This window comes from Phyllopteryx taeniolatus, chromosome 4, assembly GCF_024500385.1.
Source record: "Phyllopteryx taeniolatus isolate TA_2022b chromosome 4, UOR_Ptae_1.2, whole genome shotgun sequence".
Lineage (NCBI taxonomy): Eukaryota > Metazoa > Chordata > Actinopteri > Syngnathiformes > Syngnathidae > Phyllopteryx > Phyllopteryx taeniolatus.
In genome coordinates this window covers 6,727,279-6,754,630 of record NC_084505.1, presented here as the reverse complement: position 1 = coordinate 6,754,630, position 27,352 = coordinate 6,727,279, and the positions used below count along the sequence as shown (strand labels likewise).

General features: G+C 42.9%; 1 protein-coding gene across 6 annotated transcripts; it reads right to left on the bottom strand.

Moving 5' to 3' along the window:
- Positions 1 to 197: 197 nt before the first annotated feature.
- On the bottom strand, positions 198 to 22,838 carry LOC133477457 (uncharacterized). 6 transcript variants are annotated; one of them, XR_009788370.1, is made up of 9 exons: positions 22,635 to 22,838; positions 21,588 to 22,245; positions 21,405 to 21,506; positions 11,330 to 15,815; positions 11,106 to 11,255; positions 7,354 to 8,855; positions 6,160 to 6,228; positions 1,288 to 5,028; positions 198 to 350 (listed from the first exon to the last, which is right to left on the bottom strand). XR_009788370.1 is itself a non-coding variant. In XM_061772236.1 (8 exons), exons 6-8 carry the CDS (start codon positions 7,690 to 7,692, stop codon positions 4,354 to 4,356), a joined length of 1,083 nt encoding a protein of 360 aa, XP_061628220.1. In that variant the 5' UTR covers positions 7,693 to 8,855; positions 11,106 to 11,255; positions 11,330 to 15,815; positions 21,405 to 21,506; positions 21,588 to 22,245; positions 22,635 to 22,838; the 3' UTR covers positions 198 to 4,353. The 6 variants fall into 5 exon arrangements, 1 of the variants encoding a protein (XP_061628220.1); XR_009788369.1 differs by having other exon boundaries at positions 198 to 5,028; XR_009788372.1 differs by having other exon boundaries at positions 198 to 1,457.
- Between the last annotated feature and the right edge of the window lie 4,514 nt (positions 22,839 to 27,352).

Here is a 27,352-nt window from a genome sequence, read left to right as displayed (position 1 = left end):
ATAAATAAAAAATTGGTACTCTTAATTGACTAAGTCACCAATAACCCCTAATTTAAGTAGACCTCCTAATAATATTAAAATACGCCTCTCTTTTGTAGGTAGGATGGTCATCTTGTGCTCTCTCATCATGGGGTCTTTCCCCTTGGTCACAGAAACATTTTCGTGAAGCCAACTGATGATACAATTCGTAGTCGGTCTTCAGAAAAAAAGTTAGTCTAAAATATTTATTTTTTGTTAGTAAATCACTCATTACAAATTAGGAAAGGCAATCAAAAACAGCAGTGTCAATGACAAGTGTTGACTATTACATCCAACTGCTGGGTCAGGGTTCTTAGTCAAACGTCACACATCTGTGTACACATACAAAAAAGAAAAATAGATACAATTAGTGATTTTCCCACAATTCAAAATCATATTGCCCCAACAATGTAACTTTGTTAAATTCACACATGAAAGCGAATCAATGAAAAGATCACATTTGATTACAGTAAACACACTTGACATCTCCATATATAGACATACGAGGTGTGTCAGGAAGGTTTCACGACTGGTATCACAAAAGATATATTTTCCAAACACAAACAACAAGTTTCCTCCTTCGATGTCACAGACCTAGGCCTTCAGTGGGGATTGAAGTTACCTAATCCACCCCTTATACACAATATAACAATGCGTGGCTCTACAGAGAGATGCATTCCGCATATTTGAGGTGACTACTATTATTACTAAAGCAACATACTTATCCCATGTCTTTCTCCAAACACCAAACCTCTCCACTACAATATCATACAGCAGTACACAAGCAAATGCATCTAATACATGACAAAAACATAAAACCTGAAGACAAAATACATTGTACTCACTAGAGATGGTGATTATTTACGGATGATTAAAATCCATCCTCCTTTCTTTGCTGCTCAGAGCTAGCTCGTTTGGACTCATACGTTTTACTCGAAGTGCTGAATAAATCTTTTTCTGGGTTTAAACAAGCCAGCCAGCAACTGTGTTGTCCAACCTTATCCTCACGAATGTCCAGTTTTTCATGAAAAGGCCGCCTTTACAATTGTTTTCAATAATGTTTGCCATTCGTCGTCCTCTGACCCACAGAGTACCGTATTTTCACGACAATAAGGAGCACCGTATTATTGGGCGCTGGTATGGTAAAACATACGCTAGCTTAAAACATACGGTAGCCTGCATGCACGCTCAAACAATGTTTTTAAAAAGGCAGCGGGAGCAAAACTGAGTTCGGTGGTACTTTATTCAAGTATTTAACAATGTACTCACATTATTTTTTTATCAATCCTCATCCACAAATCCATCAAAGTCCTCATCTTCTGCATCCGAAATGAACAGCTGGGCAAGTTCTCCAAACACGGCAGGTTCCCTCTCGTCATTGTCGGAGTCAGTCTCGTTGCTGTGCGGCTCCTCAGAAATGATGCCGGCTTTTACGAAAGCTCGAACAACAGTGCAAGCAGACACGTTAGCCCAAGCATCCACAATCCATTCACAAATTGTGGCATAACTCGCCCGGCGCTGCCTCCTAGTCTTAGTAAAGCTGCGTTCGCCATCTGTCATCCATCGCTTCCACGCCGCTCGCAACTTCACTTTCAACGCCAGAGTTATTGCACTCAGTCGAATGGTGACTGTAGAGACTCTTCTCCCGGCTATTCTTTGCTCATTAATCCATAGCTCGAGTTGGTCTTCCAACTCGGGCCACCTCGCCTTGTTTCCGCGGAAACTCAGCTTAGTATTCTTGACTCGGCGAAGCTCGTTTTCCTGCTTCCTCCACTTGCTAACCATGGATTCGTTGATCTTGAATTCTCTCGCGGCTGCTCAAATCCCATGTTCCTCCGCGTAACTGATAGCTTGCAGTTTAAACTGTGCTTTGTAAGCATGTCTCTTCATAGGTGCCATTTTCGACTGCGGTCAAGCCAGCCTCCACTCGTAAAGTAGCAGTCAAGCCAGCCGCCCCTAATTTTGTTCATACTAGGCATTACGGTAATAGGTTGCCAACTCGAGGCGAAAGCCACCTTCAAAATAAAAGCCTCCCAATAATATGGACGTCAGTGTTCTTCGGTTAAGGAATGCAACCATCAAAGTTCATTTGAATCTTGAGATACATTAAAAAATGTAGTTTATTTGATATCTTAGGAAAAATAAATGGTAAATGGACTGCACTTATATAGTGCTTTATCTACATCATCACAGTGCCCAATGCGCTTTACAAAGCCTCACATTCACACACACATTCATAAACCAACGGGCGACTGCTGCCATGCAAGGCGCTGACAGGCCCACTGGGAGCAAATTAGGGTTCACTGTCTTGCCCGAGGAGACTTCGACATGCGGACAGTCGTAGCAGGGATTCAAACCTGTTCTACCTACTGAGCCAAAGCCACCCCAACATAATCCCATTGGTATCGCAAGACAAGTCCAGATCTGTGTGACAGACCACCAAGGACTCTAATAAAAGAGGTTTGATGAAGATCTGATATTGTATTTCAAAATAAAAGTCTCTGAAAACTGCATAATCTTTAAAAAAAATCTGAGATATGTCCGTATTATTGGGTGGCTTTTATTTTGAAGGTGGCTTTCGCCGCGAGTGGGCAACTTATTATCGTAATGCCTAGTATGAACAAAATTAGGGGCGGCTGGCTTGACTGCTATTTTACGAGTGGAGGCTGGCTTGACCGCAGTCATTTTCGGGGCTATATACCTACTGGGGGCTTGTCTTTAGCGTCCTCTGTCACGCGCACCCTTCCCCCTTTACATCCGCATGCTGTCCTCAGTCGCATCCGCCTTCCACTATATAAGCAGCGTGTCGGCAGGAAATGCTCCCAGTCAGTCAAGCGAAGCGCTCATCAAAGTCATACAACAACATTTACAGATACTGGAACTCGGTGCACACATAAGGCGCGCCGCATTAAAAGGCGCCCTGTCCATTTTGGAGAAAACTTTTAAGTGCGCCTTATGGTCGTGAAAATACGGTACATCGCAAGACTATTTAGCCTCAACCAGTCAGAGGACGGAAAAATGCCGACGTCACTCAGCCTGCACGAGGGACAAGAGTAGTATTCTTATGGCATATATGTCAAGCTTAAGTCCGCGAGCCAGATGTAGCAGTAAAGGTTTGCTTTTTGCGCCTTTTTGGCATGACTTTTGGCATTGAAGGCCCTGGGCAGATCACATTGACATCGCAACACACAAAAGCTGAAATCTGATTGGTCGAGAAAAAAAACTAAATCTAACATTTACATTACTGGAAGCTGGGAAGCCCTCAGAACGGCAATGAAATGAGGTAAATCAAGTCTGTAAAATAAATTAATACAATTTAAGTTGTAACTGTAGGTGAGTGCTGTTGATACGATTTAGGGCAGCAGAGAATGCCTTGCAGTCCCTTAATGCATACCGCACACATGCACGCACGCACACACAGTCCCCTCCAAAAGTATGTTCTTCATATTTGCTTAACAGAAAAATGCAGTTTTCACAGGTGAAACCCAAAGCCAAAAACAAGCACTAATGTTTAAGCAATCAATCTAAAAGGCAACTGAGCAACTAGAAACACCCATCAGTCACATGTTCCAATACTTCTGCTCACTTGAAAAGTGGGTGTCTTCATACAAAAGGTGCTCTGTCCTTTGTTTAACACAGCAAGATGTAAATACCATGAAATAAAAGCTGGAATTCTGAACTTTTGTCTCATATTCATCTTTTGATCTGAAACCCAAATGTCTTCAGTATACAACAAACAAAGGAATCGGCCTTGCCGTTCCAATACCTTTGGAGGGGAGTGCATCTGTGATCACACAGACGTGACTACGTTGCAGCTGCATGGCCTTGCAGAATGGTGGATCTGTATGCCTTTGTGCTGGACAGTTTTGTTGTGCAACAGGGGAGTTTGAAATGCTCCCTCTGCTTATTTTTAACTTTTTTTATTATCCTGACATGTATTGAAAATGCAGCCGGACAGAAAAGGGTGTTAGGGGACAGACAGAGGTGAGAAACACAGCAGAACAATAGTGAGAGTCTAGATATTTGAACACAAGTAACATTACAACAGTCATTTGTAGATTGGGAGGGGGGACACCCAGTGAGGACATGCAATAAAAAAACGAGAACAAGATGAGGACAGAAAAGGGCAGGACAGGATGCGAGGAAAATGAGTAAAGCAGTGCTATTGACGAGTGGTGCGGTGGGATTTTTTTTTTAGTGTCTAAACACCTTTAAGAACCTGTGAGTTGATTATGTTATTATAACCTGTGTTGTTAGTGAGAGCAGCACAAGTAATTAAAGCCTACAGTGTGTCTATCGAACTTATTAGTGAATGAACACCATATCACATGCATGTTAGTCAACTGGTGTACGGAGTTGCTGAGCAGGCACATCGAGGAAGGGTGAGCCCCCCTCACAAGGGAGGGGCCGAGTCAGCCAGCTCGTCCAGCAGGGGACCCAACCAGGTGGACGGCACCGACCCCTCATGACCCAGGGAGGTCCCGAGCCCGACCAAAGCGCCCTGACCACGCCCAACCCCACACCCTCCACCCAGCAAGCCTCCCCGGCACCACCGCCCCCACCACCATCGGAGAGCATGGAGGCCCCACCCACCAACAGGGCCCAACGCATGACCGAGCTTCTCACCCTATCTCTAAGGGAGAGACCGGACACCCTGCGGAGGAAACTCATTTCGGCCGCGTGTATCCGTGATCTTGTTCTTTCGGTCACGACCCACAGCTCACAACCATAGGTGAGGGTAGGAATGTACATCGACCGGTAAATGGAGAGCTTCGCCTTTCGGCTTAGCTCCTTCACCACAACATACCAATACAAAGTCTGCATCACTGCAGACGCTGCACCAATCCACCTTTTGATCTCCCGTTCCATTTTTCCCTCACTCGTGTACAAGACCCCAAGATACTTGTGCAGGATCTCATCCCCGACCTGGAGAGGGCATTCCACCCTTTTCCGACTGAGGACCATGGTCTCACATTTGGAGGTGCAGATTTTCATCCCAACCGGTTCACACTTGGAAATGTAACAAATGGAACCAAAGACCAAATCATTATTTTTTGGCCCATCCAAGCTGCTTTTCTCCTATTTCTAATAACTTGGAAATTGCACCATGGTGCCATTTTAAAAGTTTAACTTGTTCAAAACTGTGTGGTCAAATTTCAGCCCTCTAAACCTTGATTTTAACTGATTCGTCTTTGATGGAAAGCATCAAAATCCAAAAATGGACAAGGGCTGCATAAGGGCTGGACTACAGTTCATTCTGTAAACATTTTAAACAATGCTTTCTGTATCGATATGTGCTGTGTGCTGTTTCTACCCCTAGACGTCAGTAAAGCCAAAGGCATGGAGTTTAATGCAGGAATGACTATGTTTGAGGGCGGGGCGGGGGGGGGGGCGGGGGTTAAATAAATAAAAGTTGACGTAGTCACGTAGGGTTAATATGTTCCTAACTTCCTACTTTCCGATGTTCGAAAAGAAGCACCTTTTTATCTCTTTCGGACCATATGATGCATTCCACAAAGGTTAAGGAAAGGTGGCATAAAGGTTAAAATACTGTCGCTGGTTAGAAGATTTGACTTTCTGGAGAGGCCCTATGTCATGCGCCCAAAAACAAAAGCACTGATTGTCAGAAGAGATCATCTATGTATCTTCGATCGACTGCTGCTGAAATGTGAAAATATATTTTCATTGTTGATCAAATAAGCTTACATTCACTTATTCACTTTCAAGTTTATTGGACTTCAGTTTCAAAGTAATAAATCACATTTCAAATTATACTATTCAGATTGTTTTTAAATGCAGTTATTACAATTAAATACAATTTGTAATTATGTTTTTCAAATTCAGTTTTTTAATGCAATTATTAAGTTTAGCAATTCAAATTCAAATATGATTCAAATTCAGTTCCTGCTGGCACACATTTCAGCCCATAGTTTTTAGCCTTAAGTTTACTCCTGATTTTGTTTTATCTAATAAAGTTGCTCAAAGTTGTTTTTCATAAATAGCTAAATTAGAAAAATAAATTTAAAAATGTCTTTAAAGTTATTAATTGAATTACAGTGGATTCGCACTAGTCACAAGGGATATCACAAAAATCCGCGAATAATTGACGACAGTATAAAATACAGTGCGTTAGTTGGTTACCTGAGTGTCAGAATAGGGATTTGGCTGGGCGTGAGACTTGTTCTTTGACATCTGGTTAAATGCTTCCAGCTAAAAATGGAATTAAAAAAGGTCCATGAGTAGAAATAATTGTAAAAAATGCATACATATCGCCACGAAACAAACAAGTTCCCGCAAAGCCTTAAATTTATCAAAGACACACTATCATCAGACCGATTATACAATTTGCTGTCCAAGACTGAATCTCAGTTTTGTTTGTTTTTTCCTTAGAGGGAGATTTGCCTTCCCTTGTTTGTTCTGCTCCATATAGACATTGCCTTGCAGTTAGAGTGGTGCCTTGAGATACGAGTTTAATTCGTTTGTGACCATGTTCTTAACTCAAACTCGTCTCAACTTTATTTATATAGCACTTTAAAAACAACCACAGCTCCACACAAAGTACTGTACATTATATAAAAAGTAAAAATTAAACAGGGTAAGTTAAAACAACAGCTCAATAGCAATGTTAAAAACTATAAAAACAAAACACTAAAACAGTGCAGATTCTCATGCTGACTTGAAAGCCAAAGAATAAAAATTGGTTTTAAGATGAGTTTTAAAAATGGCTTGTTTAGGGGGAGGTTATTCCCAAGAGATGGACCGGCACCGGGAAAAACTCTATCCCCTCTGACCCTTCGTTTAGTCCTCGATAGCCCCAGGAGCGTCTGGTAAGCTCACCTGAGGCACCGGGCAGGAGTGTAGGGGGTGGAGGAGCTCAGAGATGTAAGTATGCCCCATTTAAAAACAAATAAAACAATCTTAAAATGCACCGGAAGCCAGTGAAGGAAGGCCAGAATTGGACTTATGTGCTCCCTCCTACGTGCTCCACAGTGGTGTATATGTAATGTGAAAGGTGGGGGGGACAAATACTTTTTTGATTTGACAAATAAGGCAACAAAAATACTATTTTAAGATTCTGATCAAACCCAGTAAGAGTGCCCACTATTACTGGACAGCTAAAGTTGAAATAAAATAACCTATGTTGTTCTATTATATTTATGTACTTGTTCTTAAGAGTTGAAGTTGAACGCTATGAGTGTTCTGACAATTCGGTGCCTTGCACATTTCTTTCACTATTATCTCCTTGTGCAGCGATTTGTCAAAATTAATAATTTCTCCATTTGATCCAATACACTCAACTACAACAAACTACATCAGAGAAAAACCTAAACTTACCTTTTTTCTCAAGTTTGCCTTAATTTCCTCGTCTGTTGGCGTTTGTTTTTTCTTTGATTTATCTTTCTGACCATGGGTAGGCTCCACCTTCTTCCCAGAGGCTTTAATATGTTTTGCGACAAAGGGAATGTTATTGTCCCAATGAGAACCCAATGTCTGCACATCTTGAACCTGTTCCTCTAGCAGTTTTAGTCTTTTAGTTTTCTCTTGGTCAGATTGCTCTTTATCCAGAGACATAGCACCAGTCATTCGTGGCAAACAATAGCCAAGTGGGTGCTTCATATTGACCACCTGCAGGTTCCTAGGGCCAGAGATTGAGCCAAATTGACCTTCACTCATAGACAGGTCTGGATTCACAAAAAAAACATTTTCAAGGGAGTCGCGGTCATGTCTTACTGAGGAATAGCATGGTGAGAATGGTTGGTGTCCATTGAGTACGGAGAACTACTGGGATAATGTGGAGTGGTACTGACACCTGGAGTGCTTGTCCAATAAGAGCTGGTGTCACTGCTGTAGGTTGTATCGTAGTGAGAGTAATGAGGCAATGTATAATCTGGGCAAGCAGACAAAGTAGGATCACAATGGGAATGAAAATAAGGGATTTCATTGAAGATGTCGTCACCTTTGTTTTTGCCAACAGTCGTCCGTGCTTGTATGTCATCTTGGGTTATATATAAAGATGACAATTCCTCTCTGCTCTTTCTTGAGCCAGAGCCCGCAGAAAATGACTCTTTTTTGTGACGATCCTGAGACTCCCTGCTCTGGGCGAGCTGTCTGTAAGAAGGACTGCGACTACAGCTTCTGGAAGATGAAAACGAGGAGGGGGAGGAGGAAGAGGACTTCCTGTCAATTTTGCAGGAACCAGTTGTGGTCACTGGACTCTGCTCCTCCGTTCTGCTGGCAGCCACTGGCATGCTTTCATTCCTTTTTCCATACAGCCTCTCTTGAGTCCGGTCTGTTAGTTTACTCAAGTCTTCCACTTCCAGCCTTAAGCCCAAAGTGTTTAGAATGTTTTGGAGCTGTTCATTCTGCTCATCGACCTTTGACATTTCTTTTTCTTCTTTTTTGGTTTTCTCCATTGTCAGGGGAGACTTGGATCTACTACTGGAGCTTAAAGAGTCATTGCCGTTCTTATTGTCATCCGGAAGTGAGTTTGTCTCCTTGGGGGACTGTTCACGAGTGGGAAGCTCTGTCCTGTCTCCACTGTTCTCTGATAGGTGGGGTCCACTGTTGAACTGAAGTCTCTCACTGCTAGTAGGCAGATCTGAATCTTCCGTCACACCAGAAGGCTCACTGTTGAAGGGTTGGTCTTCTAAATGAAGATCTTCGCTGTCATCGTTGACAATCCTACTGAGCAGGTCCATGTCAACTCCCTTGTTGAGCAAGTTAAGAAAGCACTCAAAGCCTTTGTTGGTAACACTCTCTTCCAGGATTTGTGAACAAATGCTTTTACTGGGAGGAGGTGGGGGGGTAGGTCGTGTGGCCATTTCATGATCGGAAACCTGGCAAAAATCAAAATGTAATCTTAAATACATCATGGATTAAATACATGTATTCTGAATAAAAAAGAAAAAAATCCCACGATAGCTACCTAAATTGGGCAATATGCCGCAACCTACTAACAAGACTACTTCATCCACAATTTGTTTTACAATTCACAACAGGATTCATCTCATTTGTAAATTTCCAACAGGGTTGTAATAGAATAGCTGATCTGGTTTGTGTTTCTGGTATTGGTGGGAATTTTACAAACTTCGCTTGATTGAATACATCAGTCAATTCAATGTTTTTCTTTATTTTTAGAGGGCTGGGGGGATTCAGAAACCTCTCGTTTCCATGTCAGTCTCATAACGAGCAGAAAAATTAGTTGCCATAGCTGAGGTATTTATGGATGTAGCCTAATTTCCGATGGCTGCCATTCTTCAAAGTGGTTCAGACTGAATCAACAGCGTCTTAGCCCGGTTGTGTCCAAGTAGGAAACTCCCTTTTATCTCAATTAAGATTTATCAACTATTTATTTCACACAGTATTCATCTAATTTGAAAATTTACAACAGTGTTGTATTCAACACCTGATCTGCTTTGTGTTTCTGGTATGGGTGGGAATTTTACAAAATACACTTGATTGAATATCTCAGTCAATTCAATGTTTTTCTTTATTTTTAGAGGGACAGGAGGATTCTGAAATCTCTCCTTTCCATGTCAGTGTCATAACGAGCAGAAAAAAATGAGTTGCCATAGCTGAGGAATTTAAGAATGTAGCTTCATTTCCGATAGCTACCATGCAGCAAAGTGGTTGAGAGTGAATCAACAGCGTCTTAGCTGGTTGTGCCCAAGTAGGGCACTCCCTTTTGCCTCAATTACAATTAACCAACGATTTATATCACACAATGGACCGAATCCTTAATGATACCAGAACCTTGATTTTTATACCCATTTATAGTCTCTGTTACCCTAACAGCAGGGTACCAAAAAGTGGTATGGTGGAGTGGGACTTATTTTGTTACAATTTGGTGCAAGCTATGACAATGGAAAGGCAAACAAAAGGACCCAAACTGTATTGATTGGTGGCTAGAGAGCTCATTCTTAGGACCCCTATCTCACTGGCCTGGAGACTAGTTGGCGACCTGATGGCGACTCGAGTCTCCGCTAGTTGCGGAGACGTCAACCGGAGACTAGCCGGGTTGCCAATGAGTCGCGGTGAAATCGAACATGTTCTATTTCATTGGAGATCTTTTGGCAACTCCCCTATATGCTCACTATAGAGAAGAGCCTGAAGGTAGCTTAATGTCACTAAATTGCGAACAATCGTTGCCAGAATTTATATGGACTTCTCTACCTATGGCTACTTCAACCTCCGAAAATATCAGAACGATCATCCCAAAACTTTGGATTTTATGGACGTTAAAAGTGTTTTCCTCATGTCCTATTATCTGTGCTCACACACGCGCACGCACAAACACACACACACACACACGTTATGTACCCAAGCAAGCTAGTGCTAGCACTAACGGTTGTGCGTAAACATGCTGCCGTTCTGTCAAATCATGCTCTAAAGTTTCGGTGTGAGTGAAGTAATTTAATTACAATAAAGTACTTTAGGTTAGCACCCATTATCTCTGTCACATTGTAATGTTGGTTTGACCTGACTGATTAGAATACACATGACTAGAGCAGTGATTTCCAACCTTTATGAAGCCAAGGAACATATTTCAGAATTGAAAAATCTCACTGCACGCCAACAAACAAAAATGTCACAAAAAGTGGATACATTAATTACTGTATGTACTTCCTGCCATCTAATAGAAGACCATGCATTTATTCTGTGTGTCACTATGCCTCACTGGCATAAATAGATGAACAAAGATACATTATTTATTGTAAATATAATTTTTTTAACAATTAAGTACACAAGTATATACAGTAAATGAACAGGGCAGTTAAATACACATTGCTCCATCTTGTGATCGGATATCGTTTTCTTAAACTCGCTGATCAGCCCCAAAAATCCTGATAGTGTAAAGCCTACTGAATATATGAGGCCAGCACTGGTTCCGACAGGGCAACCCCAACTTGGGTCATGATGGCCTGACAGGCCACTCGTAAAGGCTAAATGTCAGACCCTGTACTGTCAAATGAACATGTGAAAACACCATTCATCTTCTCTAATCCATATCAACTAAATCATTTTTAATATGCATTGTACATGCACTCTTGTGACCAAACAGTGATTTATATGACTAATGTACTAACCGGGCTTTTTGATGTAAATCCACTGGGGTCACAGACTCTATGCTTCATTACAGCTTTGACTCTGAGCTTCAAGGGATGATGGTCTTCCAGCAGTACTGTGCTATGGCTTGGAGAGTCATCCCTCTCAGTAGGCGACCAGTTCGTCTCGCCCTGAAATTGAAAGAAATATTAAAATAGCCCCAACCACACAGAGTAATAACTTCTGATAGAACAAACTTTCTCACCTTTGACCGGAAGTTGAGAGAATGTCGCTGCTGCAAAATTGTAGTCACCCTATCTCTAAGAGTTGCACCCTTAAAGTCTGGAGTTTCTGTCTTCTTGATCATTTCAATCGCCTTTATAAGAATGGCAGCTTTCTTGTGTAATATTCGTTCTTCTATCGCTCGAAGAACATTAATTTTTCTGGTCAGCTCTGCATTACCTTCATCTTCCAGAGGTTCCCCGTCAGAGTTCCGAGCGTCAGCATGACTGTAAATGCTATAGGGTGGGTTCACTCCCCTGTCATCGGTGTCTCTCTGGTAAACTGAATTCAGACTTCTCTGCTGACATAGAGAAGCGTCTACCCAGTCAACCGCATCCATTCTTCATCCAAGAGTTCCCTCCCTCATGTAAGGTGTGCGTCAAGAGATTTGGAGTTGAAGGAAAGTAAGCAACGTCTGTTTGCATGCAGTGTGTTCGTTTAATGCCACTGCAAAGGTTAGCTTACCTCCGAAATTACTTGAAACGCCTGCGTGGACAAACCCCCCTAGCAACCTAGGTCCGATTTTTTCAGCCCAAGTATTACAATCCAATTTTGGATGCGCAAGGGTACGAGTGGTAGACCATCAAACTCTACACCAACAGAATAATGTGGTACACTGTACAGTGCTAACAGATAAAACAGCCAAACACTGACTGTACTTATGACTTAGCATAGTGGCTAATAAGTATCTCGGACGGTTTACGTAAAAATCATTTTCTTCACATTCCGTAACGAAATGTTTTTTTATGTTTGCAGTCTAAAAATTTAATCCCCACTGACCTTAAAAATAAAATAAAATTAAAATGTAAACGTGTGAATGGTGTCGATGTCGATACAAGCAACTTCCAGGACAAATACGAAAACAAGACTTCTCCTTCGATCTTTAAGGAGCGTTTTTTAGTTAGTGGCGCCCCCTATTGTGTGGAAGAAATATTGTCAGATAACGCCATCAATTAAAATCCAGGGCAACCAGTAACAAATACAATACATAGAACCTAACCCTAAAATAGTTGTTTTATGTTATATCTGTTGCTTATATCAGCTACAATGACAAACAGCGGCAGAAATGTGTTTAACACGTCACTATTTTCTCACTAAATATAGTTCCAAAGGTGTTTTTGACATGACATTTTCCCCAGATGTTGGAACAACCCAAGTAATCCATACATACAAAGAAAGTAGAACAAATAAGATCAGAAATTAAGTTTTGTGTAATGTGAAACACACAGTAACCACCGTACTCATTTCTGCCGCTGTATGTTCCTACATTGATACAGCATACCTGCATTGATACAGCATCTTGGATACAGAAGCAGCATGTTGTAAAATACATCCTTATGATCGCTATGTACGTTTCAACGTTAAAGGAGCATCTCATGGGTTTAGTAAGCAACAAGAGTGTGGCCAAGCTCCAAACAAAACTCTTTGCTTTTACTCGATACTACAGTGCCACAGACTGGAAAATTCCATTTTTTCCCCACCTTTTTGTCCTGTTTGGCTGTTGGGTCAAACAGAACGGATTATCTTTATCCCTTTTATGCCGGAACAGTTTTACTGTGCCACAGTGAAGTTTTTGAGATGCCACTATGGTTCTTTGTATTCTGATGGATTTTTATTAAAAATTCAGTCAAACAGAACAAAGTTTTAAAGGGGAGTGACAAAAAAAAAAGAGGAAGCGACAGTGAAAAGATAACTAAATAGAGGAAGAGAAGACAACAAAAGACAGGACACTAGCTGAAAGAAAGATAAGGAAAATAAATCATTATATGCATCGTACAATGACAGATTCAAGTGTTGTATGGGGCAGTAGTGCGACACCCTGTGAAGAAAGGACAGGACAAAATAGGACAGGACTGGAAAGGACAAGGACCAGTAGGGAAGCATGCAGGACAGAGGTAGTGGACCCGGCTGTATAGCTGAAGTGTGGTGGGAGTGGCTATGTAAATTGTAAACATCTATAGAAACAGAGTGCAAGTGACGGGATACCCAGGAAGTTTGCATAGTTATAAGAGTTATTTATTGCAATGAGTGGCCCCACACCAAGCACAAAGGTGAGTATCTGTGGATCCAAGTAAATTGACACCATCTCACATGCAAAATAACCTTCAGAAGTGACCTGCACTTGCTGCGCCTGCACCAAGGGGGCTGAGGAGCCCGCCACACCCAACCGAGAGGCGGGATCGAGCCCAGGAGCCCACCAGAGAGCAGCCTAGCGGACAGGACACCACCCACACCGAGCGACCCAGGGTGGTCCACCGGCCCCGCAGAGGAGGCCGCAGGAGCCCAACGCACCCCCACCCCCAAAAAAAACTTAACAGTCCAAAATAAATGTTTCCAAACTGGTGGTGCTCTGTTCAACTTTGCTCCCTAAAAAAAAAAGAAAAGAAAAAAAGACCATTTCCTGGATTACTTTTTTCCCTTCAACATATCAAGGAGTAGTTAACCATGCAAGGTTTACAATATAAAAAAAGCCTTTGCCCCTATTTGAGCTTGACATAGAAAATTGTATGAAATTTAAATGTAGTATTTATGTCACATTTTTAATGCAAGAAAGAAACAATGCGAATGACCACTTTACTTAGAGAACAAGTGTATTACAATAGATACAGTATATTTACAAGCATTTTCTATGCGCTCACATCAAAAGAAAATGTGTCAAATTTTAAAAAAACAACTACCTAGTGCTTGCAAATTTAGTTAAAATCCAAAATCACGATGCATCACATTTTTAGGCAACTGTAATTTCACTGTCAGTGATTTAACATTTTCTGGTCTTATTTTTTTTGCTTGCTGATGGACAGTTTACAACTGCGTCAACATTTGTTACCTTAGAACTCAAATGTGCTGCATGTGGGCTCTGTGCTTAGTGGTGAATAACAATATGCACACCTGGACAAAATTGTCGGTACTCCACTGTTGGTGAAAGGAAACCCCACAAGAGTTATTGAAATAACTTGAAACTGGCAAAACTAATAATAATAATAATAAATAAAAATTACTGGAAATTAACCAAAGAAAATCAGACGCTTTTGAATTGTGGTTCAAAAGAATCATAAAAATATAAATAATAATAATAATAATGAAACTGGTCTGGACAAAAACGATGGTACCCCGAGAAAAGATTGAAAACAATTTGACCATAGGGACGTTAATCTCCGGTGTGTCCTCTTTTTGATTGATTAACAGAGGGTTACATACAATTTTGTTCATGTGCACACAGGAATACTAGATTTCACATCCTAATTAAGCATTATTTATCTGGGATGTTTTGTATCAATGACCAGCAAACAACGAGGCCTCGATACCACTTTAGACTTTGGTGAAGTATCTACACTGTGAAGTGGATTTGGTACATTTGGCAGGTTAATAAATGGTGGCTGGATGTTATTCATGGGTGTGGGGAGGAGGTGCCTCGTTTGAGCGAGTACAGATGGAAGGATATTCAAAGGTGATGGACAAGGATAAGGCAGGAGGGGAGGCCGACCCGGCAAAGGGAACATGGGAGACTGACGAAGCAAAGAAGGTAGGGGAGGAATGAGAAGTCTGGGCCTAACATTGGAAACATTGGGGAGCAGAGGTGGGTACAGCACTGGGGGGTAATTCACTGGACGATAGGCTGGCGTTGTGAGCATATTGGGTATTAATGTTTTGATGGTGGTATTTGGAAGAATGTTTTCATGGATTTCACATTTCTGATTGTCTGGTAAAGAGCTACTGTTGTTGATAGTGTAAGGGACCTGGACTTGATCCACTTTTAAATTGCTCTGAGCATTGTATGAGTCTGTGTGAACAGAGTAGTCGTTATATGAAGGTTTAGATCTGTGTGATGATGATGAGGAGGATGATGACCTGCTGCTGCGCCTTGGAGAGTAGGCTGCTCTCGTGACCCTTTCCCTGCTTCCTGTACTCTGGTAGTTCCAGTCGCTTTCTTTCTTTCCATATAATCGCTCGTTAATCCGGTGCGACATTTGACCGACTTCTTCGAATCCCAAGTCCACCCCAATGGCCTGCAACACTTCCTGCATTTGCTGGTGCTTGTGCTCATCTTCAGGCGTCAGTGTTTTCTTCTCCACCGCAGGAAGTAACATGGACCCCGTGCAGCCTTGTCCTCCCTCACTCCTTTGCACTGACATGTCATCATACGGAGAGCTCCTCTTTGGGCCGAAGGACCCGAGACGTTGCCGTTGAAAAGGCAGCCTGTGGCATTCCTCTCCAAAATTCTCTTCATTCCATGTATTCACATTGAGATGCCTTACCTGCTTTTCTGGAAAACAGGGATGATCAAGTACATTGTGGAAAGATGCTGCAGATTGTGGTTGACCACCATCTTCAGGACCGGTCTGGATCACAATCTGGTTGAGTATGTCCACATCCACACCTTTATTGAGTACTTCAAGGAACCTTTGGAAACCATTGGCGGCCTTCTTCTCAGGTACATCCTGACTGGGCTTGGTCACATGCTCAAAACACTGATGGGAGATGCACAGAGACAACCAGTTCATGGTATTTTCACCTCAACTTGCTTAGACATACAGAATAGACTCACCACACTCTTCATTTGGTACACTTGCACAATCTAATATGGGGGCCTAACAATGCTGAACAACAATGATTACCAAAATGTAGTATTTCTGTGAATTTCAAAAATGGCTATTTTCATAGCATGGAATGTTTACATATGTACAGTGGGGACAGAAAGTATTCAGACCCCCTTGAATTTTTCATTCTGTTATATTTCAGCCATTTGCTAAAATCATTTAAGTTATTTTTTTTCCTCATTAATGTACATACAGCACCCCATATTGATATAAAAAAACGAAATTGTTGAAATTGTTGCCGATTTGTTAAAAAAAAAAAAAAAACTAAAATATCACACAGCCATAAGTATAGCCCGATTGCTCAGTTTGGCCAGACGGCCAACTCGAGGAAGGGTTCTGGTCGTCCCAAACATCTTCCATTCTGGAGGAACCTTAAGTGCAGCAGAATTGTTTTTGTAACCTTGGCCAGATCTGTGCCTTGCCACAATTCTGTCTGAGCTCTTCAGGCAGTTCCTTTGACCTCATGATTCTCATTTGCTCCGACATGCACTGTGAGTTGTAAGGTCCTAATATAGACAGGTGTGTGCCTTTCATAATCAAGTCCAATCAGTATAATCAATCACAGCTGGACTCCAATAAAGGTGCAGAACCATCTCAAGGATGATCAGAAGAAATGGACAGCACCCGAGTTAAATAGGAGTGTCACAGCAAAGGGTCTGAATACTTATGGCTGTGTGATATTTCAGTCTTTCTTTTGTAATAAATCTGCAAAAATGTCAACAATTCTGTTTTTTTTTTCTGTCGATATGGGGTGCTGTGTGTACATTGAGGGAAAAAAAGAACAAATGATTTTAGCAAATGGCTGCAACATAAAGAGTGAAAATTTTAAGGGGGTCTGAATACTTTCCTTACCCACTGTAGAAGTATGAAGATATCACAATTGTAAATTTGCTAAAATGTGTCTAATATACTACAGGCATACAATCATCACCAAGACAATGGGTACACCTGTACAGTTTAATCAGCTACATCAAACACACTGCCTTTACAAAGATAATAAGGCTCTGCACCGAGTCCCAGTGTCAGATAGTTTTTTGTTTATTATTTTTGTGGTCGTGGTTTGCAGTGATTCATACCCGTTTCTAATACTTTGGTTGCCTAATTTGTTAAGAGGACCAAAACACAGCAAAACTGCCTTCCTGCTTTGCTATTCACAACAGACTTTAGTTGCTACTTTTAGGACTTGCTTGGCCAAAACTTACAAAAGACTCAACTGACTTGAACTACATGACTTATATAACTATATGTCTACATTTATATTTGAAAATATTGGGCTTTACATGATCAGGATTTTTGGGACCGATCAGCGAGTTTAAAATAAACGATAACCGCTCCGATCACAAGTTGGAGCAATGTGTCTATTTAAAGGACTTGTTCATTTACTGTATATAATTCTGTACTGTTTTCTGGGTATCTTCAAAAATATCTTGTCAGATCATGTATTCTAATCAGTCAGGTCAAACCAACATTACAACATGACAGAAATAATGGGTGCTAACTTACTGTAATTAAATTACTTTATTGTAAATTACTTCAGACACCGAAACTTTAGAGCATGATTTGACAAAACGCCGGTACAACCGTTAGTGCTAGCACTAGCTTGCTAGGCTACATTACGTTTTGTTGCCTGCTTGCGAGCCGTATCGTATTAAAAATATGTGAAAATACCTCAAGCAAGCCTTGAATTAAAGTTCCCTCTCGAGCACCGGTGACCACCAGCACCCGTTTTCCCCCCATTTTGTTCTAATAATACACACGACACTGTTGTTGTCGTGGCCGTGGTAACGAGTGTATCCGGTCACGTTTGAGTTGACAAAATAAAGCCCAGTGATCGTAAAAGACAGGATGCGGTGGTATCCGAATAGAAGATTTTCTTGCAGTTGTCTGCAATTGTGAAAGACCAACTTTGTCCTGTCGTCTGATCCGGGAATTATGTGTTGTCTGTTCCACACCGCCGACGTTTTTTTTTTTTTTTTTTTTTTTAAATAACTTTATTGGGTGTCAGATATTTACAGTACTACGTGAAAAGATAAGCGACAAGGCAAAAATAAACCAGGTTTTGGATTCAAATATACTGTACACGATGGTGACGTGGAGTAAATGTCTTTTGCGGAGCAGATCAATGACGTCATTAATCGGATCGGCGAATTATGACGAAGCCGATCAGCATAAAATGGTAATTATCGGCCAATACCGATCAGATTGGTGTAAAGTCGAGAAAATAGAATTTTTTAAGATAGTGTGCCTTTTTTTTTTTTTTTAGAAAGTTTATTTATTTGTCATTATGTGCCGCAGACCTGGAAACCGCCACTATGCTAAAAGGTGGAGTGTAGATGCAACCTCATGAAGTGCCTATAACAGAGAGAGATTTGAAGATGATTACGTTTAGATTCAAAGATAATTTTTTTGATAAATTCATGGAAAAAGAGTATGTCAACAGGCTAAGTTTACAACTCAAGGGTGAGATAACTACAAAATCTAAGTTCATCTGTCAATAAACCTACAAACGCTGCTTAACTTTGTTAACTTCTCCAATAGCTGATCAAACATGAACTAATGCTACGTTCACACTGCAGGGCATGATGCCCAATTCAGATTTTTTTTTTGGGGGGGGGATGGAACACGTCCGTGACGTCACACACATGCACACAAAACCAGATGTCACATTGCGGACAACTGCAAGGCAGCATGTTTACTGAAGTAAGTGCAGCCCCTCGTAAAGGTCTCATCATGATGCATTTGTGGCGATTTCAAGGATTTTGTGCAACCGAAGTCAAAATGTTCTTATATTTATCAGTTCTAAAGCATCTTCTTTTTGCCACTGTTTTCTGCTGCTTTTTCCACCATTTTCGTTTTGTGACGTTTGTCGCCTTTTGATTACGTATAGGTTGGAGGCGCGCCCCGTGAGCGTCCATACTGCACTCACGTCGGATACGTACCTGATTTATATACACATATGACAGAGGCCTGGGTCGGATATGAAAAATCTGAACTTTACTGTTCAAAATGACATGGGGGGGAAAAAAAGAAAAATAAATCGAGATACATCTTCTGAGCTTCTCACCCTCTCTCTAAGGGAGAGCCCGGACACCCTGCGGAGGAAACTCATTTCGGCCGCTTGTATCTGGGATCTTGTTCTTTCGGTCACGACCCACAGCTTGTGACTATAGGTGAGAGTAGGAACATAGATCGACTGGTAAATAGAGAGCTTCGCCTTTCGGCTTAGCTCCTTCTTCACCACAACGGACCGATACAAAGTCTGCATCACTGCAGATCCTGCACCGATCCGCCTGTTGATTTCCTGTTCCATTCTTCCCTCACTTGTGAACAAGACCCCAACATATTTGAACTCCTCCACTTGGGGCTTGATCTCATCCCCGACCCGCTTCACACTCTGCTGCGAACCGCCCCAGTGAGAGTTGGAGATCAGGGCTTGATGAAGCCAACAGAACCACATTGTCTGCAAAAAGCAGAGATGCAATACTGAGGCGACTAAACCACTCTATGCCTCGGCTGCACCTACAAATTCTGTCCATAAAAGTTAGGAACAGAATCGGTAACAAAGGGCAGCCTTGGCGGTGTCCAACCCTCACCGGAAACGAGTCCGACTTACTGCCGGTAATGCGGACCAAACTCTGACACTGGTCATACAGGGACTGAACAGCCCATATCAGGGGGTTCGGTACCCCATACACCCGAAGCACCCTCCACAGGACTTCCTGAGGGACACGGTTGAACGCCTTCTCCAAGTCCACAAAACACGTAGACTGGTTGGGCAAACTCCCATGCACCCTTGAGGACCCTGCCGAGGGTGTAGAGCTGGTCCACTGTTCAACGGTCAGGATGAAAACCACACTGCTCCTCCTGAATCTGAGATTTGACTTCCCAACGGACCCTCCTTTTCAGCACCCGTGAATAGACCTTACCAGGGAGCCTGAGAAGTGTGATCCCCTGTAGTTGGAACACACCCTCTGGTCCCCCTTTCCACCACCCCAGTTTGCCAATCCAGAGACACTGTCCCAGATGTCCACGCGATGTTGCAGAGGCGTGTCAACCAGGACAGCCCCAGAACATCCAGAGCCTTTAGGAACTCCGGGCGAATCTCATCCACCCCCGGGGCCTTGCTACCAAAGAGCTTTTTCATCACCTCTGTGACCTCAACCCCAGAGATCGGCGACCCTGCCTCAGAGACCCCAGACTCTGCTTCCTCATGGGAAGGCGTGTCGGTGGAATTGAGGAGGTCTTCGAGGTATTCTCCCCACCGACTCACAACGTCCCAAGTCGAGGTCAGCAGCGCCCCATCCCCCCTGTACACAGTGTTGATGGTGCAATGCTTCCCCCTCCTAAGATGCCAGATGGTGGACCAGAATTTCCCCAAAGCCGTCCCGATCTCCTCCCATGCCCGAGTTTTTGCTTCAGCAACCACCAAAGCTGCATTCCGCTTCGCCAGCCGGTACCCATCAGCAGCCTGAGGAGTCCCACAGGTCAAAAAGGCCCGATAGGACTCCTCCACATTGGCCCCCCAAAAAAACTGAATTGACCTGCAGTGTGAACATAGCCTTAGCTTCATGTCAGTTATACACTTAATTGAGAAGACTAAGTAATAGACAAATAGACAAAACCAAGACTTGTTTGGAACCATTAAAAATACTGTGTAATTGTTTTTCCCACAGTAACTTGAGACCTGTTTGAAACTTGAAGGTTGAGACTTGCACATGAGACTTACTCCCACCTCTCGTAATTGGTGTCAAGAAAGTGTTTAAGTGATAAAGCTCAACTGAGAGACTAAAATCTTTGTATGTCAAGGACGAGCTATGTTTAGCCTGGGTTATTCGTGGAAGTTACGGAGAGTTTTTGCTGCATGTACTGTACATGCACACCTCCGGTGCATTTTTTCAAAATCAATTAATCTGTAAGCCACTTATTTTTAAGACTGATGTTGTAAAATGGCTGCACGGTGGACGACTGGTTAACACATCTGCCTCACATGGAGTTTGCCTGTACTCGCCGTTTCTGCGTAGGTTTCCTCCCACATCCCAAAAACATACATGGTAGGTTGATTGAAGACTCGAAATTGCCCGTAGGTGTGAATGTGTGCGCGGATGCTGGTTTTTAATATGTGCCCTGTAATTGGCTGGCGACAAGTTCAGGGTATACCCCGCCTCTCGCACAAAAATAGCTGGGATAGGCTCCAGCACGCCTTTGAAATGATATTCAAGTGTTTTGGGATCCAAAAATGCAGTGTTTAACTACTTTTCCATGCTGCACTCCAAACAGAGCATTATTATGTTTGTTAAGCCAGACTTTGATACAGTACTTTATTTTGAATTACATATTGAAATTGGGCAACAACTGCTGCACTGCATTGCAAGCCATTTGTGGGACTTAAATGCCAACAATGTTTAGCAAAATGTTTATTTCATATTGTAGTAAAACCTGCCTTGTGCGAGATGAACCTACCAGTCTCTTAGATCCATCCAAATAATTCCTTGCTTGATTTTGACGATGATCCACACGATCTGTAGGAGAGCTATTCTTCTGTTCTCTGGATTTCACGTATCTCTATTCATGTGACATAAATGAGATTATGTCATTACATATGAAAAAAATTATAATTTCTCACTCTGCATCTAAATATGTTACCTTTGTGGTGTCATCTTCTGGAAGTTTAAGTAAAAAACTCTGGTTTCTTTCATGATCATCTCTGTCTTTGTTATATGTAGACAGTTGTCTGTGACTGGAATCATAGGGCTTGTGGTACCTGGAAGTAAACTCTTCATGTCTATGTCGGCTTCTGGAATCTTGCATACTACTCCTATATGTAAAATCTACTTCCTCTGGCAACGTATGTTTAAAATCCTTTGAATAACTGTCTTGTGGCTGCCTGTAGTTTTTGCCATCAGGCTCACATCTATAGCTGTAGTCATCACGGCTCTCATCTGTGAACCTTCGTGTTTTCTTTTCAACAACCCTCCTGTCCGGGGAAGACAAGCGTCTCCTCACTGGGCTCCTCCTATCCCCATCTCTGTCTCGGTCCAGGGAGTCTTTAGAGTACAACTTTTGAGGTGAGTCACTGTAGTCTGTACTTCTGCTGTTTCTCTCTGCTCTACCAGGCCCAGAACCACCATGCTTAGGATAGGAATCCCACTGTACATCTCTATGGTATTCATGCCTATTTTCCCATTTATCATTGTAATCATCCCTCCATCTTCGGTCTCTGTCACCATGGTGCCGCCTTTGGCCATACTCAGGCCATTCTGAGTGCATCTTCACACGGCAACTGCAGCATGTGATGCAAAAACTATAGGGAAAGAAGAGTGAACCCGCATTAAAAGTGTAGTTGTAAAGAAGAAAAAGAAAAATAAATTGTCCAAAGTGACATTATTGCTACATCGTTCGCTGCTGATGTGTTTACATTAAAGTATCTAACGACCTAATGGGACGTGAAGTGCATATTCAATTTACGATATGCTGTGAAGCTTTTGATTCGCATTCGTCAACCCAAAACTCAGTAAATAATATTAATTAAAGACGCAATTGTCCCTCTATAATCGTTCGTAGTCGGTCAGTAAATCATCTTAAACGGTAAATATTATAACTTCATTGATAGACCAGATTGGAGACTCGCGTTAGCTAGCAATACTCACCAGTTAGCATTTCACAAATTAACTTGGATTGCACAATAGTTACCTTTCCGTCCAACAACGTTTGAATTCTAATTGGAGTGGAATCCCTCTTGGTCACAGTATAACCGAATAAATAAAGGATTTGCACACAAATTGCAAGGTTATGTTGGTGGCAGTGGTGTACGCCAACGCGCCGTTTTACATTCGCCCACAGTCGGAAGCACAAGTCTGTGGACATGCTGCCTCTATCGCCCCCCTACTGGATGGAGGGTCGTCGTAATTTCTCATTTTGGAGTCGTAATCTTTTTATTCTTCTTAAAAAGGAAAAAAAAGATAAAAGATTATCCTGCATCAATTAAAATAAAGATTCAAACTTAATATATCACTCTACACATTTCACTAAAGGCTAAAGAAACACACTTCAAAACCTTAAATTATATTTTTATCCTTGATGATTTCTTAAAACAATCGGGCAAAATAACTGGTTGTTGTTGTTTTATAATTCTGCTTTATAGACCTTTGAATATTTGTTATTTCACTTATCCCAAAATATTTTGGGAAGCATTCCAACAGTATACATCTGACAAGGACAACAAATCACCCAAACTGGAAAACAATGCCATGAAATATGGACAAATGATAATAAATAAAAAACATGAAATGATGTATAACACCCTGATTATTATGGCCAAACAATTTATGCATGGATGTAGATTGCTGAAATGTCACCCATTGTATTTAGTTTATCGGAATAAATGTCACCTCTCTGGCAAGGAAAGAGCCTGAGCTAGTGTGCGAGGTTAAGAGGTTCCGACGAGATATAGTCAGGCTTACATCCACACACAGCTTGGGCTCCGGTACCAGTCTTCTTGAGAGGGGTTGGACTCTTTTCCACTCTGAAGTTGCCCACGGTGAGAGGCGCCAAGCATGTGCGGGCATACTTATTGCCCCCCAACTCTGTGCCTGTACATTGGGGTTTGCCCCAGTGGACGAGAGGGTAGTCTCCCTGCGCCTTCGGACCCTTTTTGGAGCCCTTGGAGGGGGTGCTTGAGAGCGCTCCAGCTGGGGACTCCCCCATTCTGCCGTGGGACTTCAACACTCATGTGGGCAATGACAGTGAGACCTGGAGGGGTGTGATTGGGAGGAATGAGTTCCACGACCAGAATCCCAGTGGTGTTCTGTTATTGGACTTCTGTGGTCGTGATGGATTGTCCATAACGAACACCATGTTCAGACATAAGGGTGTCCACATGTGCACACCTTGGGCCGCAGTTCGATGATCGACTTTGTGGCATGTCATCGGACTTGCAGCCGCATGTCTTGGACACTAGGGTGAAGAGAAGGGCGAAGCTGTCAACCGATCCCCACCTGGTGGTGAGTTGGCTCTGATGGTGAGGAGAGATGCTAGTCCGACGTGGCAGACCCAAACGTATTGTGAAGGTCTGCTCAGAATATCTGAGTCCCTTGTCGGAAGGCGCTTCAACTCCCACCTCTGACAGAACTTCGCCCATGTCTCGGGGGAGGGGGGGGGGGGGACATTGAATCCAAGTGGACCATGTTCGGTGCCTCCGTTGTTGAGGCGGCGGACTGAAACTGTGACCGTAAGGTTGTCGTTGCCTGTCGTGGCGGGAATCCCCGAGCCTGTTGGTGGACACCAGCGGTAAGGGATGCCATCAAGCTAAAGAAGGAGTCCTATCGGGCCTTTTTGGCCTGTGGGACGCCAGAGGCAGTTGATGGGTACCGGTTGGCCAAGCAGAACGCAGCTTTGTAGAACAGTGGATCAGCTCTACACCCAGGCAGCGTCCTCTAGGGTGCATGGGAGTTCGGCCAACCAGTCTACATGTGTTTTGTGGACTTGGAGAAGGTGTTCAACCATGTCCCTCAGGAAGTCCTCTGAGGGGGTGCTCCGGGAATATGGGGCACGGGACTCCCTGATACGGGTTGTTCAGTTCCTGTACGACAAGTGTCAGAGTTTGGGCCGCAATATTGGCAGTAAGTCAGATTCATTTCCAGTGAGCGTTGGACTCCACCAAGGCTGCCCTTTGTCACCGATTTTGTTCATTACCTTTATAGACAGAATTTCTAGGTGCAGCCGGGGTATTGGGGTCCAGTTTGGTGACATCAGTATCATGTCGCCGCTTTTTGCAGATGATATGGTTCTGATGGCTTCATTAAGCCGTGATCTCCAACTCTCGCTGGAACGGTTTACAGCCGAGTGTGAAGCAGCTGGGATGAAAATCAGCACTTCCCAATCTGAGGTCATGGTCCTGAGTCGGAAAAGGGTCAAGTGCCCTCTACGGGTCAAAGAGGAGATCCTGCCCCAAGTGGAGGAGCGGGAGATCGACAGGCGGCTCAGTGCAGCGTCTGCAGTGAAGCGGACTCCGAAAGAAAACGCTATCGATTTATCGGTTGATCTACGTTCCCACCCTCACCTATGTTCACAAATTGTGGGTAGTATTCTATAGTAGTCTATTCACAATGACCCTCTGATTAATTTATATAATATCCAAATGAAAGAAGAACTTAAATACTTAGGAATCACAATTGAAGCCAATGAAATGAAGCCAGATGAAGCCCTCTTGAAGCTTGAATCACAAAAAGGTTAATTTCTCAAGGCTTCAGGTGCACACAAACCCCTCCTGGCCAAAACCTTGATTGTCATTTAAACTATGCGTGATGGATTTTTTTTGGAGTCTCGCAACAGTGTGCACATGGGAATAATAATTGAAATTAACATACCAACAACAATCTGGGCGTCCCTGCTAAAGCTACTGCCCCCGCAACCCGACCTCGGATAAGCGGTAGAAAATGGATGGATGGATTAACATACCATAATTTGATTTTGTAGGGTTCATTTGTGTAATCTGTTTGATTAACTTGTGGTTAATGTTATGGTATAAAATAAATAAATCATGGTATATTTATGTTAAAAGTATTGCAGTGTTTACAAAAGGTGGGACATTGATTGTGTGGTAATGAATTCTTTTTATGAAGAAAAAATATTTTCTACCTGTATTGGCCTGGATATACTGTATATGCACCTCTGCCTCTCCCAGTATTGAAGGGGTTTACAAATTGTTTTTTTCAATGTAATTTTTATTTGTTTCATTCAATACAAATGTTTGCCAAAGTTCAGTTCTACGAGCTGTCACTTCTTTTCCTTTTGGCTTGTCCCGTTAGGGGTCAGCATAGCACGCCATCCTTTTCCTGCATCCTCCTCTCCAACACTAATTGCCCTCATGTCTTCACTCACTACATCTAGAAACCTCCTCTTTGGTCTTCCTCTTGCAGCTCCATCCTCATCACTCTTTTACAAGTATACTCACTATCTCTCCTCAAGAGCGATAGAATTTCAAGGCGCAGCCGAGGCGTAGAAGGGGTCCGGTTTGGTGGCCTCAGTATTGGCTTCATGATCCGTGATCTCCAACTCTCACTGGAGCGGTTCGAAGCAGAGTGTGAAGCGGCTGGGATGAGAATCAGCACCCCCAAATCTGAGACCATGGTCCTCAGTCGGAAAGGGTGGCGTTTCCTCTCCAAGTGGAGGACTTCAAGTATCTTGGGGTCTTGTTGGAATGGCAGATCGACAGGCGGATATATATACGTATATACTAGCCAGCTAGCGACTTAGCCTCTTGGCTACCGAGCCGGCAGCTCTCGTTATCTTTCAAGCTATGTTGGGTAAACATTTTCCCATTCATTTTGCCGCGGTCACTGTCTGCCTCAGTAGTGGGGTGCAAAGCTCTGGTGCTGCCCAGGGCGACGTGATACAATATATCCATCCATCCATTTTCTGAGCCGCTTCTCCTCACTAGGGTCGCGGGCATGCTGGAGCCTATCCCAGCTGTCATCGGGCAGGAGGCGGCGTACACCCTGAACTGGTTGCCAGCCAATCGCAGAGCACATACAAACAAACAACCATCCGCACTCACATTCACACCTACGGGCAATTTAGAGCCTCCAATTAATGCATGTTTTTAGGATGTGGGAGGAAACCAGAGTGCCTGGAGAAAACCCACGCAGGCACGGGGAGAACATGCAAACTCCACACAGGCGGGGCCGGGGATTGAACCCGGGTCCTCAGAACTGTGAGGCTGACGCTCTAACCAGTGCCGCCTGATACAATATATTTTAATCTTTATTTCAAAAACGATCAATGCCCCCCCAAGTTTGTTTGGATGATTTTTTTGTGTATGTGGCTGTTTCAGCATGAGCGATATTGATCCATATAAAAACCAAGGTAATTTTTTTACAAATATCTTTAACAGGTGGCACGGTGGACGACTGGTTAGCACATCTGCTTTACCCGGTTCTAACTACCCGGGTTCAAATCCAGGCCCCGCCTGTGTGGAGTTTGCATGTTCTCCCTGTGCCTGCGTGGGTTTTCTCCAGGTACTCCGGTTTCCTCCCACATCCTCAAAACATGCAGGGTAGGTTAATTGAAGACTCTAAATTGCCCGTAGGTGTCAATGTGAGTGTGAATGGTTGTTTTTTTCTACGTGCCCTGCGATTGAATGGCGACCAGTTCAGGGTGTACCCCGCCTCTCGCCCGAAGATAGCTGGGATGGCTCCGGCACACCCGCGACCCTCGTGAGGATAAGCGGTACGGAAAATGGATGGATGGATGTCTTTAACATTATTGATCAAATTATATGACACGTATACTATGAGAGAGAGATAGAGAGAGATAGAGAGAGAGAGAACAAGGATGTGTGCACCAACCCATCTTTCAGAATGTGTGACCTCACAGTATTTTTTATCTACGGTCAATGCCAATACCAAATC

Excerpts from the sequence above, each read along its gene's own strand:
- LOC133477457 (XM_061772236.1), bottom strand. The coding sequence starts at position 7,692 with ATGAGTGAAGGTCAATTTGGCTCAATCTCTGGCCCTAGGAACCTGCAG. Across the intron at positions 6,229-7,353 it reads AGGCAAACTTGAGAAAAAAG|CTGGAAGCATTTAACCAGAT; the intron begins GTAAGTTTAGGT and ends TTCCATTTTTAG. Across the intron at positions 5,029-6,159 it reads ATCCCTATTCTGACACTCAG|TGTGAACCGGTTGGGATGAA; the intron begins GTAACCAACTAA and ends TACATTTCCAAG.